Source organism: Corylus avellana, chromosome 10 (genome assembly GCF_965113065.1).
Source record: "Corylus avellana chromosome 10, dhCorAvel1.hap1.2, whole genome shotgun sequence".
NCBI lineage: Eukaryota > Viridiplantae > Streptophyta > Magnoliopsida > Fagales > Betulaceae > Corylus > Corylus avellana.
The window spans coordinates 1,349,756-1,365,340 of NC_142499.1; the positions used below are offsets into that span (position 1 = coordinate 1,349,756).

The 15,585-nt window shown below is 40.3% G+C and overlaps 2 protein-coding genes across 2 annotated transcripts; both read right to left on the bottom strand.

Annotated features, from left to right (window-relative positions):
* Positions 1–8,701: 8,701 nt before the first annotated feature.
* On the bottom strand, positions 8,702–10,141 carry LOC132191668 (UPF0481 protein At3g47200-like). The gene is made up of 2 exons (XM_088510906.1): positions 9,360–10,141; positions 8,702–9,245 (listed from the first exon to the last, which is right to left on the bottom strand). The coding sequence occupies exons 1-2, from the start codon at positions 10,139–10,141 to the stop codon at positions 8,702–8,704; spliced, it is 1,326 nt and encodes a 441-aa protein (XP_088367032.1).
* Positions 10,142–12,506: 2,365 nt separating this feature from the next.
* On the bottom strand, positions 12,507–14,186 carry LOC132161901 (UPF0481 protein At3g47200-like). Its single transcript, XM_059572120.2, has one exon. It carries the CDS (start codon positions 14,148–14,150, stop codon positions 12,777–12,779), a length of 1,374 nt encoding a protein of 457 aa, XP_059428103.2. The 5' UTR covers positions 14,151–14,186; the 3' UTR covers positions 12,507–12,776.
* Between the last annotated feature and the right edge of the window lie 1,399 nt (positions 14,187–15,585).

Genomic DNA, 15,585 nt, shown 5'->3' on the forward strand with positions numbered 1-15,585 from the left:
AGAACCTCGGTCGAGTCTGTTCCTTTGGCCGAGCCTTTTGTCCACCTAAACTGTCCCGTACTCCAATACCTAGATTTCATCCTCCCTCTGATTGAACCCTCGGTCAAACACCTTCGTTTGAGCGTTGCCCACATCTTATCTCGACAGGGCATTTCTTTCGTTCCTCGTCCATTAATCCCTTACCACTAGTACCTAATGAGCCGCAGAGTTGAGGACGCCCCTAGTGAGTTGGGTGCTTCACACCCAATTACATGGGAGTTTAAACTGTCGGGAAAAAATGAACACGAGATTCGTGAAATTTGCCACCTTCCCGATTCGATTCAATTACGCTTCGACGACGATAACGTTGGGGCCGTAGTTGATGCTGATAGTAATGAGGCCTGTGTCTATCTGAATATCTTCCTGATAGGTTTGAGGTTGCCTTTCCCAAGGATAGTTCGGGAATTGCTGAGTTATGTTCGGATAGCTCCTCACCAATTGTCGCCGAATGGATGGAGAGTCTTCTTTGCTTGCATGATCGTTTGGCCGAAGATTCTTGGGGTAAAGCACCCCCTTACAGTAGCAGAGTTTCTAAAAATTTACCAACTGGCTAAATGCCCCAGAACCAAGTACCTGTTCACATTCCAAACCCGAAAGAAATGTAAGCTCCTCCCTTTCAGATCCACTTACCTGAGCAACAAAGGATGGAAAGACGAGTTTTTCTTTGTTCAAGGTGACTGAGAATTGGCAACTTCGGAAGTTATCAGGGATCCGAGGGTCCCTCGGGAAACTACCGCCCCATCAAATCGAGCTTAGCTTTGGTTATTTTGATTTCTTTTTGCAACAAAGCTAATCTTTATATGTGTCTTCAGGTCAACAGGAACCGAGCTGGACCGATAGTGAAGATCGACGTGTGAAAGACATGTTACGGTATGCCGAGCTTAACCCATTAGAAATGGATTATGATGCTGTCATGATCGAGGAGAATAAGGCATTGTACCTGAGGATTCCTGCACCTGTTAGGATAGTGGAAGGTGCTCCGCCGAGGATATCACCAGCTACAGTGTCAAGAAGATCAACTGCCGAGCCTGCCGAGCTTCCAAGAAGGAGAACTATCAGAACCGGGGAACCTTCTAAAGCTAAAGGCAAGAGGAAAGCCGAAGTGGCTTTTCCAAAGAAACTTTCAGCTCCAATTGCTGCAAAGGTTTCTCCAGTGGTTTCTGATGAGCCTGAGGATCCCAACATCCCTTCTTTAAAGAAGAGTAAAAAGAAGAAGAAGAAAACTGAGGGTAGCTCAAAAGCAGCGGGGCCAGTTATCGATCTTGAATCGGAGGAGGTGGCAACGATCTCAAACGTTTTATCTGAAGGAGAAAGGAGCGGAGTTGTTAGTGCTTTGGGAGCTTCCGAGAAGAGGCCTGCCCCTGGGATGGGGACACCTGCTCCTCATGTTAAAGCATACACGGAGGTTCTTGGTGGTGTTACGGAGTTCCTGAGCAGACAAGATACGTCGGCTCAGGATGCCCTTCTTGCAAAACAGACTCCTCTATCTTCTTGTCTCACACCTGTTAGGGCTGAACTTCTTACTTCTGAAGTTCTGGAAGTCACCCCACTTTCGGCTGTCCCTCTTTCTTCCACTCCTACCGAGGCTGTACAACTAAGCTCTTCTGACTCTGAGGAAGAAATCCCAATTGACGTTGGTCAGATCCTTAAGGATCTTGCCTCCAACATGCCACTGGAACAGCCTCTCGCCGTGATTTATCCTGGTCAGACTGAGGCTGAGAGCTCAGTCATGTACCCTGAGTATGCACATACAGAAACCTCAGGTGCTGGAACTCAGGATGCCGAGGAGCTTATGACTGCTGAACCTTCGATCACCGAGCCTGCTGCTGATGTGCAAACAACCACAGAGCCCATGGTCGTCGAGCACATATTTGTTGAAGAGGTGGTTGATGTGTCTGAAGATGATGAGCAGTTGGATGCAGAACTTGTAGCAGCCGCTGGTGGAATTGCTGAAGCTAAATTCAACTTCCCAGCTGGTGGGGGAATCAATCCCTCTTGGAGAGTCATCTCAGCCACCGAGTGTTCCCCTGGAGAAATTTGCCTAGGCTCCGCGAGGAGCTGACTCCTCGGCAGAGCGTACACCTGATCCAATCACTTGGTCCTTTGGGGAGCCCCTTTCTCGGTTAAGCGACAACTGGCTTGGGAACCCTTTTGCTGCTCTAGTGAATCTAATCGCAGCCAACAGTTTGCCAGAGGTTAGGGCCCAGCTTCCGAAAGAAGTGATGGAACACATGCTGTACCACCAGCTGGAGGTAAATTGCTTTTAGTTTATCTATTCCCTTTAAAGATAATATTAGTGATTTTAACACTTCTTCTTTTATAGGGATCAATGCAAAGTTTGAACTACTATCTTCACCTCAGAAGGTCTACTAAGAGTTTGGCTCGGGAAACTGAGGATATAAAAAAGAGACTTGAAGAGGCTGAGGCTGAGATAAAACGACTGAAAGAGCTGTCATCCCAGCAACAAAGTGAGCTTCTTCTCTTGGGTGAGCAGGTTGCCAGGCTGGAGGTTCAAAGTGCTCAAGCTGCTTCTCGGTCTCGGGAATTGGAATCCGAGCTGGCTGTTGGGAAGGTAAAATTTGAGAGTTTATTGGCTGATTTCTCAACTCTCGAGGATGGTGCTACCCGCCTTAAGGAGAGTCTTGTTGAGAGCTCGGCCTTGGAAACCGAAAACAAGAAGAAACTTGAGGAGGCCGAGGATGAGCTAAAACGAATTCAAGAACTGTTTTCTCAGCAAGGGAACGAGCTCCTCATTGCTAAACAACAAACTACTGATTTGGAGGCTCAGTGTTCTGAAGCTTATTCTCGGATTTGAAAATATGAAGCCCAGTCTATTGCCGAGAGAGCCAGAAATAGGAGGCTGTTAATTGATAATTCTGCCCTGAAAGATAAAGTTGCTCTTATTAGAGAAAAACATGCTGAGGCCAAACTTCAATACCAAGCTACCGAGTCTCGCATTAACCAAGTCTCTGAAGAGCTGGAAGCAGCTCAGAGATACTCGGCTACTCAGTGTACTAGGGCCGAAGTGGCTGAAGGGAAACTGAAAGTAACCGAAGAGCAGCTTCTGGCCTTAGAGAAAAAACGAAAGTCGGCAAAGAAGAAGATCAAAGCTGTTGAAAAAAGGACTGAGAGCTTCATGGGGAAAGTTTTACGAGCTAAAGAGCAAGTGTTTAGATACAAGGACAAAGCTCGAAATTTCAACAAACAGCTTTCTTTTGCTTCGTGGGGCCGAGACTATGGTTGGGGCACAGGTTTTATCTCAGGTTTCGAAACTTTTCGTAGCTGGTCGAAAAATCCTCCTAATGGTGTCGACCTCAACACAATTAGACCTGAAGATGTTCCTCCCACCGAAGAGGCCATTTCAAAGATTGCCATAATCGGTCAGGAGTAGATGCCCAACTGTGAAGGCATCGCAGTTTTCAGCTTCAATCCGTTTGCTCGGCGTCAGATTGGGGAGTCTTCTACTGCGGCCGAGCGTGTTGATGCACCTGATGACTCGGAGAAATCAGTGGCTGCATCTGACGAAGAATGGGACCATACAGATGCTTCATTTCTTTAAATGTAATTACCGAGATGACAAATCTCTTTTGCAACTAACTGATTTAACTTTATTAATGAAAGAAATATGTTTGATTTGAGACCAATTCTGAGCATCAATCCTTCATAGAGCTGTAAAACAGTATTTGCATATGTATATGTATATGTATACCCCCTTGATTTCCATAGTTTATAAACTTGATTTATACCAATGGAAATCTTTTAAGGCCAAAACTATTCGCAGGCATATTTGTATGATGTTGGAATTTCGGATTTTTGCGAACAACATGTTCTACCGAGAGTGTATGTTTGTGAGAATGCTCTATCAAAACGCAATAGGTGAATACTTCGCCCTGGGAAAGTGCTTGGCGTGGAGGCTTAATACTTGGTGAATGTTGTGGTTTTTGGGATATTCATGAACTTCATTATCGGGAAAGCGCCTTAGTGATGTTTCACCGAAATATGTTCGGGAACCTCTCCGGCTATATTTCTCCTAAGTAGAACCTTTGAGTAAAGGCTAAATTTGGAAAATGCTTATATACTTCTTCCTCGGGAAAGCGCCTTAGCGATATTTAACCGAGCTTTACTCGGTAAATTCTTTGGCTATATTTCACCGAGGTGGAACCTTTGTGGTTAGGTTTTAGATAGTATAGTCTGATTAGGCTTATGAACTACATCTTCGGGGAAGCGCCTTAGTGATATTTCACCAAACAAAGTTTGGAAAATTCTCTGGCTATATTCCTCCAAAGTGGAACCTTTGTGGCAAAGGTGATACGTTCGAAAAATGCTTGCTCGGCTATTTTTCCGAATTTGTTCTTGGTGAAAATGTATTAGTGAGAATACACCGAGTGACGCTCGGGAAATTCTCCGATTTATACTTCACCGAAGGATTGGAAAGTGTTAAAGACACCTTTACTTGAATATTCTCTCCGAGCGTTAGATAAGAGCATGGTCTGCCACATTTTGAAGATTTCTGTATGATTATAACCTCAGAGGATCCTTCATTCATGAGCATTTATTTGTTATAACATGAGTACAATAGAAATGACGCTCTGAGATTTATAATTCTATACAAAATACTTCTTAAGATGTTCAGGATTCCAAGGTTGTTGTAGTGGTTTGCTTTTGGAGTTTGCGAGATGATACGCTCCTCCTTTGCCACATTTGATTACCTTGTATGGTCCTTCCTAGTTTGGCCATAGCTATCCGTCAGCTGTATCTCTGGTTGCAAGAGTGACTTTTTTCTAGACTAAGTCTCCAACTTTAAAACTACGATGTTTGACCCGTTGATTCAAATAGCGAGCTACCCTCTGCTGGTACGCTGCCACAGTAACCTGAGCTTGATCCTGTTTTTCTTGTAACAAGTCTAGATGTAGCTTCAGACCCTCGCTGTTGAGTTCGGGGTCGTAAGTGTCTACACAAAAACTTCTTGACCCAATCTCTGCTGGAATGACAGCCTCGGTTCCGTAGGCTAAAGCATAAGGAGTTTCCTCGGTTGGGGTCCTTCTGGTGGTGCGGTATGCCCATAAGACCTCGGGAAGGTCCTCCGCCCAAGCTCCTTTGTGCTGACCGAGCTTTTTCTTAAGGATTTTGAATATGGTTTTGTTGGTTGCTTCTACTTGTCCATTTGCTTGAGGGTGCCCTGAAGATGAGAAGTATTGCCGAACATGAAACCCTGCACACCAGTCTCGAAAGGAATCACAATCTAACTATTTGCCATTGTCTGTAACAAAAAGCATGAGGAATTCCATATCGACATATGACATTTTTCCAAAGAAACCTCTCAATATTTTTTGCCGTAATGTTCACCAAGGCCTCCACTTCTGCCCATTTCGTAAAATAATCCATGGCAACTACAGCGAACCGAACACCCCCTTTTCCTGGGGGTAACGGTCCTACTATATCTACTTCCCATTGTGAGAATGGCCAGGGTGAGGAAACCGAACTAAGTTCCTCGGGGGACTGCTTAATGATGTTAGCGAAACGTTGACAGTTGTCACAAGTTTTGACGATTTGCATGGAATCCTGGTTCATATTCGGCCAGAAGAACCCAGCTCTAACCGCTTTGTGTGCTAACATTCGAGCTCCCGAATGACTGCCACAGATTCCTTCATGGATCTTTCGGAGAATATAATTACATTCTTTTTTAGAGACACATTTAAGAAGGGGTAATATAAAACCTTTTTTTATAAAGAGCGTTGTTAAGAAGAGTGAACCGACCATCTTTTCTCTTTAATTGCACATCCTTTCTCTTATCTTCTGGAAGAACTCCCTTCTCTACATAAATAACAATTTCTTCAGCCCAGGCTGGCATGACCTTAATGGTTAAAAGCATAACCCCCTTGGTGATAGCAGGCCGTTGCAGAGTTTGTACTGGTTGATCGGTTTCTCCTACTTCAGCCTCGGTTGCTGACCGAGCCAATAGGTCTGCCTCCTCATTTTCCTCCCTTGGGATTTTTAGAATGCAAATTTTTTTGAAAGCTTTATGCATACCCTGGACTCTGGATAAATAGAGCTTCATTTTACTGCTTTTAGCCTCAAATTTGCCACGAATGTGACCTACAATCACCTGAGCGTCGCTCCGTATTTCTACAAACTCTGCTTCCATCTCTTGGGCTAAACCGAGCCCTGCCACTACTGCTTCATATTCTGCCTCGTTATTAGTAATCTTGAACTCTAATCGTAACGAGCTTTTTAACTCTTGTCCATCTGGCGTGATCATCACCACTCTAACTCCACTGTTCTTCTTAGTGGAGGAACCATCCACATAAATCACCCATGTCTTATCTTTTGGCCAAACCTTCGAGTCCTGTATATTGGTGAATTCTACCAGAAAGTCTGCAAGTACCTGGCCCTTGATAGCGTTGCGCGAAATGAACTGGATATCGAACTCACTAATTTCAACTGCCCAATTGACTAGCCGACCAGAAAGATCTAATTTCCAAAGTACTTTCTTCAACGGATACTCGGTTAGTACATTGATTTTGTGGGCTTGAAAATATGGCCGAAGCTTCCTAGATGCAATGACAAGAGCAAAAGGCGTATATGCTTTTGAAGCAGTCTTCTAAGGTTATACCTTTGGCTCGGGTCCTAGACAGCATGGAGTCGAGGCATTGCCACTTGATTTTGTTTTTGTTGTTTTTCCAAGGGCTCCAGTAGGTGGGCCCGATGGGAGTCCCAGGACTGTACTCCTTGCTGGTGATCGGCCGGAACCTATCGGGGACTTTGTAGATGCAGCAAGTGCTACTGGGGGCTTCACTCCGCAGATCGGACATCTTCTTTTCCATTATCTTGGAGAGTTTGTCCCAAATATTGATGACGTAGTTACTGGATTGTCCTCCCACCGAATTGCTTGCCATCTTGGATTTTGGTGTTTCTGACTATGGGTGTGAAGTTGAAGGTGGTGGTGCCCTGTGTTTGAGGGAGGTTTTATCTTGGTTTGAGGGAAAATACATGTCAGCAATATTTTATTTGTCCAGTGTATGTTTGTATTTTTAGATTTTGATTTAGAATTTTAATTAAAGATTTATTTGTATTTTTATAAATTTTATAGAAATATAAAGAGACATTGATGATCTGAATTAAGGAAAAACCTTAACAGGATTGAAAGGAGTAGCGAAAATATTGACAGGGATGGAAAGGATTTTTTCTTCTTCTTTGAAAGGATACCTTTCTTCCTTGTTAAAAGATACTATTCGTCGCTTTGCCCAACCCACAATTAATCCTCAAAGCCTTTACACCTGACCACGTAAAGAGCGACTGAATATAAAGGAGACCAATTGGCAATGATCCTTTTCTTCATTGAAGTGCCCTTCTCTCTGTCTTTTCCTCCTCACTTTCCAAGACTAGCTCACAAGCTCTCAAGCTCTCACCGTCTCTTCTCGTGTAAATGATTGTTCCTTAACGACCAATTAAAAATTTTACGCACGTGAATTGCATACGCATTTTGGATTGATTTGATCAAAATGGATGATTCTCGACTATATCTAATATTTTTGTACATAGGAACTGACGAGATTAGGCCTATCAATAGTAGTAATCTGAGTGATTTTTTATTTTTATTTTTTAAAAAAGAGCTGGGTCTACTTTTATGAAGGTCTTTATTTCAAACCATTATTTTACATGTTGAAATTACATGAAGTTTTCATAATTTTTGGGATCATGCAAGTGTTCATCTTATAGTTGGTGTACCATTGAATTAAGGCCCATCCAATTAAGAAACAAGGTCCAAGATCCATTGGATGGACCATACGTTAACACAATACCTTTATACTCGCTTTATTTGACAGATGACAAGTGATAGTTCAAGTACTTGGGATTACCCAATTAAAGAAAAAAAAAAAAAAAAAAAAAAAAAAAGTACTTGGGATTACCCTTGAGTTAAGACAATACCTTTGTGTGGTTAATTATGTATAAGTAATTATTTCTTGTAATAAAAAAACAGTTAATTACATTTTTTTTTTCATTAACTACCCACTTGTCACATAGCATGCTTAAGCTACCAATTATTGGCAAAAAAAAAAAAACCCTAAAAATCGTTAAAATGGACAGAATATTGATGTTGAAGTGCCATACATGTGCTTTTTATAGAGGTAAAATGACAAAAATGTCATGAATTTAGAAATTAAATTTATTTAAATACCCTAAAAAAATTAAAAAATAAATATAAAGAAACCTAAAAACAAAATTGAAAAAAAAGAGAGGAAAAACCTCTCATCTTGCTTTTTCTTGCCTGATTAAAATTAAGAACAAAAAATGGAAAAGAAAAAGAAAGATTAATGTGCTGGAACGTACGTACTTTCAGTTATGAAGTACTATTATTGCCGCGAGGTGCACATTTTTGTTGGACATGCTAAATTAGATTTTTTTTTTTTTTTTTTTAACGTTCCAGTGATTTTTTTATAACAAGATTATTATTAAACAATTAAAAAAAAAAATCAGATTTGGACCCACAGTTACAAATTTCCCTGGGCGAAATACGGCGCATTACAAGAAATCGAACAAGCGATGCAACAAAGCAGAAAAGCTTTTACACTCATAAAAATCCTCTTAAAATAATCGCCAAAAGGTGGGAAATGGAGTAGAACTGTAGAAGGACCATTAATATTTTGGAATGCACTTTGACTTAGCCGATGATGTCAAAGTAGGTCTGCGCAATCGTGAGCAGCAAGAGCAAAGTGGCAATCAAAGCTGAGATGAACCACCACCGCGTGTTAAAATATCTTCGCTTGAAGCTTGCCCAGCATACGCGGCGATTATTCCGATAATACTTGTCCACATCATTAAACAACTTGGACAAATAAAAGTTGCGGATGTCAAAGTTCACATCCTTTCCCAAACTGTTGATGAAGAGTGCAACCTTGTCGTCGTCCGCTACGTAATTGTCAACAACATTGCGCTCGCGAAGGTATTCGACGTCTGCAGAGGTGTTCACAAGACAGTCTAAGAAAGTCACGTAAGCTGTGACATGGTTGGAGCAGCTGTTGTGGCACTGTTCGAACGCCACACAATTGAGCAACAGATATCTCATGAAGTCGTTGATGGTTATGCTCGGCATCTCAATCAAACCGTGCTCGAATTTTACCGCTAAGAAGCTGTCCGTCTTGCCGGGGCTAACCTTAATCCCTGAACGGCGGAGCTTCGAGATGCATGGAAAAGATTGGATCTGCGTGTCGTTGTCTTTCTGGCCAAGCCTCCTTGAAGGGGGAAGAATAAGTGGGATCCGTGTGTCGTCGACATTCTGGCCAAGCCTCGGGAAGCAGGGAATAAATGGGATATGTGTGTCGTTTTCATTCTTTGGTGGCATTGGAATATCGTTTGGGATTAAACTAGATCGAACCAAGTCCAGCAAATGCAAAGGCTGAATTTTGGGATTTGCGTATCTCTCTATGACTTCATTGGTTCTTCTCATAATGTTGTTAAAGAATCGCAAAGCAAGCAAGGTCAAGGGCGGATCCACAGGCAACTTAGAAATATCAAATAAATCTTGCAGAACAAAAAAAGGGATCTGATTTTCAAGGAGGAGCAAGTCCTCGTAGAAATATGGTAATCTCCACTTGAGAAGTGCGAGAGGGTCGTCAGTCTCGAGCAGTCCCGGATCCTGAAACTTGTAAAACAATTCTAAAATAAAAGAAGCATCGACAACCATCATTTCGAGGAACTCACCGGAGTTGTTGAGATCGATCTCTCTAGAATAACACTGTCTTACTTCAAATTCACGCGGGCGTAGCTTTTCCAAGTAGTCCTCTAAGCCTACACCTTTGACTCGGGTCCTGGACTGGAAGGAGCCGAGGCACCGATACTTGTAGTCACGGTTAAGGTCTTTGTCATTGTAGTGGTAGGGCCCGATGGAGACGATGCGGGGGCTGTACCAGGGCCCATTGTTCTTCTCGAACCTCAAGGGGACTTTGTAGATGCTACAACTGCTCCTGGCGGCATTTCTCCGTAACCCCTTAGTGCATCTCTCGATTTCCTCTTTCATGTCCTGGGCGAGCTGCTCCGTGTTGATGATTTCCGGAATACTGACAATGTGGTTGCCTTCTTCCTGTACAAAATTGCTTCCCATGGTGGATTTTGGTGTTTTAGAGTAGTATGGGTAGTGGGTACTGTGAAGTTGCAGGCAGATATACACATACCACTTTCACTGCGTAATGGAAAGTGTCGTGGGCGAGTAATTAATGCTACGTTGTAGCTGGCTTTGTGATGCGCGCAATTTGTAAAATTTAGATCAAAGAGAGAGATTTAAACTTATAACTTCTAAAGAGTATAAACCGATTTATATAAATAAATGAAAAACCTATTTAGATCGTGAATAAAAAATTGATAACTACACGACCACCTAAACCGAGGTCCTGTGTGTAAATCGAAAAAAAAAAAAAAAAAAAAAGGGAAGGAAACTAGGTTAAGTTGAATGCGACCTCGAACAGATCAAGGAGACTCGAAAATTTTATGTCGATCGAAGTCAGTCCGTACAAAAATTCTTAAAGTAAATCCACCAGCCTATCCTAGCTCTTTATGGGACTTACAATATTTGTTGTTAATATGCAGTCGTTGACTTTAAATTAGCTTGACCTACTTCACATGTATAAAAATCTCGTACGGTTTGTTGTGCAACAGTGTTATTTGAAGTTTTAAATATCTGCACCATGTGATCCAATAAGGAGAAACTGGGGGAGGTAAACTTTTTAAACGAGGATGCGGTATTCTACTTACCTCGATAGACGGTACTTCCAATTACGCGCGGGAACATCAAGCCCAATAAATATTTAGATTAAAATTTAGTTATATATATATATATATATATATATATATATATTAATTTAGCTATTAATTTTTTAAAAATACTTATTCTCATCTCAACATTTTAAATATCAACTTTCACTTTTCTATATTCAATATAACTAAGAATTTGTTAACCTATAGTGCTCAAAAAATTTGCTAAGTACTCAATTCAACAAATCCGTAATCATTTTGTTGAGTCGGATATAGAACATTTTTTGTTACAAGACTAGCTATTTGTTAAACCCAATGTGAATGCTCTAAGATGAGCTAACCGCTCGTAAACTTAGCTTGGTTAAACTCAATTCAGCTTCAATTTGAATAATAAATGATTCATTCGTAAACACCATAATATACTTTTCAAGCTTGCTCACAACCTCTAAGAATCTCCTCTCTTGTAAATGATTGCTCTTTCTAATTAAAAATTTTATGCACGTGAATTGCATACGCACTTTGGATTAATTTGTTCAAAATGGATGATTCATCTCAACAATATTTAAGCTTTTGTGCATAAGAACTGACGAGAATAGTAATCTGAGTATGAAAAAAAAATGGTCTACTGTTATGAAGGTCTTTATTTCAAACCATTTTTTAACATGTTAAAATTACATGAAGTTTTCATTATTTTGGGGATCAAGCAATTGTTCATGTTATAGTTGGTGTACCATCGAATGAAGGCCCATCCAATTAAGAAACAAGGCCCAAGAGCCATTGCATGGGCCATACGTTAGCACAATACCTTCATACTCTCATTATTTGACTGATGACGAGTGATAGTTCAAGTACTTGGGGTTACCCATAAGTTAGCACAATATACACCTTTGTGTGGTTAACTATGTATATGCAATTGGGGTTGATAATCTTATCCTTGAAAGGATGCTATTAACATTATCTTGGCTATCCAGAGATTGGAATTTTGGCTAATGTAGTAGTTGATATTAGACTTAATTTGTTTGCTTTTCCTGTTTGGAAAACTATAAAAATTCTAAGGTGTGCCAATTTTTGTGCACATTCTTTAACTAGATGGACCGCTTTTCACCTTGTGTTTGGAAGCATTCTCAATTGGTCTCTCATTCTTACTTCCATTCAGATCAAGAATATAAAAGACCCTCCTTATAATCTCTTTCCTCGTTTGAATAATAATAAATAAATAAATTAAAAAAAACCTATGTATACGCAATTATTTATTGTAATAAAAAAACGGTTAGTTACATTTAGTATTCTCTAACTTCCACTTATTTACATGTTGTCAATTGAAACTGCCACTTGTTACATAGCATGCTTAAGCTACCAATTATTGGGAAAAAAAAAAAAAATCCCTCAAAATTGTTAAAATGGACAAAATATTGATGATGATATGCTATGCACGTACTTTTTTTAAAGGTGAAATGACAAAAATATCATGAATTTAGAAATTAAATTTATTTAAATACCCTAAAAAATTGAAAAATAAATATAGAAAATCATAAAAACGAAATTGGAAAAAAGAGAGGAAAAACCTCTCATCCAGCTTTTTTCTTGCTTGATTAAAATTAAGAACAAAAAATGGAAAAGAAAAAGAAAGATTGTGCTGGAACGCACGTATACTTTCAGTTATGAACTATTATTGCCGCAAGATGCACATTTTTTTGTTGGACATGCCAATTAGATTTTTTTTTTTTATAACAAGATTATTATTGAACAATTTTTAAAAAAATAAAAATCAGATTTGCACCCACAATTACAAATTGCCCTTGGCAAATAGATACGGCCCATTACAAGAATTCGAACATGCAATTAAGCATACAACAAAGCAGATCAAAGCTTTTACCCTCATAAAAATCCACGATAGTACTCTTAAGATAATAGCCGAAAGCCCATTAATATTATTAGGATACACATCATCAGCGACGGTGGTGTAGAACTGTAGATCAGGTGATCTACTACTTTTTGGGATGCACATAGCCGATGATGGCGATATAGGCCTGTGCAATCGTAAGCAGTAAGAGCACAGCGGCAGCCAAAAAGGAGAGAAACGGCCACTGCGTGTAAAAAGATCTTCGCATGAAACTCGTAAACTTTACATAGAAGTCATTCCGATAATGCTTGTCCACATCATTGAACACCCTGGACAAATAAAAGTCGTCGATATCAATGGCCAAGTCCCTGCCCATACTATGGATGAAGTCTGCAACTCTGTCAACGTCGTAATTCTCAATAACACCGCACTCCCGAAGGTATTTGACGTCCGCGGGGTTGTCCACGAGGCTGCATAAGAAAGTGGCGTAAACCGTGACATGCTTGGAGCAACTGTTGTGACACTGCTCGAAGGCCACACAGTTCAGCAAGAGATATCTCATGAAGTCGTCGATGATTATGCTTGGAATCTCAACCACACCGTACTCAAAATTTACTGCCAAGAAGCTGTCCGCCTTGCGCGGTCGGACGCTAATCCCTGAACGGCGGAGCTTCCAGATGCAGGGAATGAATTGGGTCAGGGTGGTGTTGTCTTTCTGACGAAGCCTCGAGAAGAAGGGAATCATGAATTCTTCTTTTTGTGGTCGCATTGGATCGTTTGGGATTAAACTAGATCGGACCAAGTCCAGCAAATGCACGGGCGGATTTTCGGGATTGTCGTCATACCTCTCTATGACTTCCTTGGGTCTTTGCATAACGTTGTTAAAGAATTGCAAAGCAAGCACGGACAAGGACGGATCGTCAGGCATCTTAGAAATATCAAATAACTCTTGCAGAACAAAAAAGGGGATTTGATTCTCAAGGAGGAGCAAGTCCACGCAGAAATATGGGAGTCTCCACTTGAGGAGTGCGAGAGGTTCGTCAGTCTCGTGCGGTCCCGAATCCTGAAACTTGTAAAACAGTCCTAGTATGAAAGAAGCATCAAGAACAATCATTTCGAGGAACTCAGTACCGGACTCGAGTTTGACATTTTCAGAATAACACTCTCTGACTTTTGTTTCAAGCGGGAGTAGCTTTTTCAGGTAGTCCTCTATGCCTATACCTTTGCCGGCTCGGGTCCTGGACAGAAAGGAGCCGAAGAACTGATACTTGTAGTCACGGTTAAGGTCTCCTTCCTCGTAATGGTAGGGCCCGATGGAGACGATGCGGGGGCTGTACCAGTGCTTGTCATTGTTCTTCTCCAACTTCAAGGGGACTTTGTAGATGCAACAAGTGCTCTTGGCGGAATAGCTTTGTAACCCCCTGGTGCATCGCTTGATTTCCTCTTCCATGTCGCGGGCGAGCTGCTCCAAGTTGGCCACCGTAATGCCTCCTTCTTCTTGTACACAATTGTTTGCCATGGTGGATTTTGGCGATTTAGAGTAGTATGGGTGTGTGAAGACGTAGCAGACGTAGCCCTTTCATTTTGTAGTGGACGCTTTATAATAGGGTTTGATCGGAAAATGACGGCAAACATTTTAAATCTTGAATGAGGACGCTATTAATCTGCCTACCCATTCATTACGACCCAACTTGAATGAAGACGGCAAACATTTTATGTTGATCCAGTCCGTACGTGGGACTTACACGGTGGTTGCAATACAAACAAATGTATTTAGCTGTGAATTCAAACAACTGTAGTCTGTAGTACTTGTGAATGCAATCAAATGTGGGCAGGTAATAAGGACTATATATCTAGTTGGCAAAAATTTAATGTCTTGTCATCAAAGCCTCAAATGTGAGATATACAATTATAATTAAATTGGGTAAGCACAGTCCAAACATTAAACTAACATTCAAGCATTTGATTTGACTTGATGTTCCAAAATTACTTATGGTCGATAATTTTTTAAACAAAATTAGTGGATTAGGGTGGAGAGTCTGACCTATTTAATTAAATGAGTCAAACATATATTAATTAATTTATATAATCTTATAATTATCCTCAATGTCATATATATATATATATATATATATATAGAAGGTCAATGCTTTCTAGTAAAATAATTAATGTGTAGTTGTGTAGTAATAATTGCCAACATTTTTGTTGGCTACCTAGATCTAATTATGTAAAGAAAAATGTTATTCAGCATTTTCTAGATGTTCACCTCCAACATTCATATTTTATGTTGCACATTTACATCAACTTGATTGCTTTTGTACACTAAAAAAAAAACAGAACAACAAAGAAAATACTAAGAAATGGACAATAAGTAATGCTGATTAGCATTTCTCTTATGTAAACGACTTGACATTTTGTGATTTAGAAACTTTTCTTTTAATGAAATTATGGTGTAATTTAATGTGAAAAAAACTAGTGGTAGAAAGGGATGATATAAAAATTTGTTTCCAAGAGGTAGCTCATTTGGCTAAGACCACGTTTAACAAAGCAAAGATCACTAGTTTGAATCATCCTTCCTCTCTTGTGCGGACATGTCAAAAAAAAAAAAAAAAAAACTGTCAAATATTTTGCCTTAGTTTAGAGAAGACGAATCATGAAAACATAGAAATAATTATTAGGGAAGATGAAAAAGTAGAAACAATATTCAATTGTTGGCACTTGCGGCCATGTCTCAATCAAATTCGAAGAAGGGAGAATTTAAAGGCCATTTGTTGTGGTTGGGATTAGATCTTGATGCAGCAGCTGGTATTCGCCCAAGTCTTGTGGCTGTATTCTCTAGCTCGTAGCACAATACTAGCTTCTAGAAGCACTAATATGGGCTGGGCAAGGAGAGAATTACATGTTGATATTTAAGCCCAGTCTAATAAGCTTTAAAAACTTTTTTTTTTTTTTTT

What these genes read in the sequence shown, in the direction of transcription:
- LOC132191668 (XM_088510906.1), bottom strand. Translation starts at nt 10,141, where the DNA reads ATGGGAAGCAATTTTGTACAGGAAGAAGGCAACCACATTGTCAGTATT. An exon ending in CCACCAAAGAATGAAAACGA is followed by an intron (nt 9,246 to 9,359) that starts CACACATATCCC and finishes AGACAACGACAC; the next exon opens with GCAGATCCAATCTTTTCCAT.
- LOC132161901 (XM_059572120.2), bottom strand. Translation starts at nt 14,150, where the DNA reads ATGGCAAACAATTGTGTACAAGAAGAAGGAGGCATTACGGTGGCCAAC.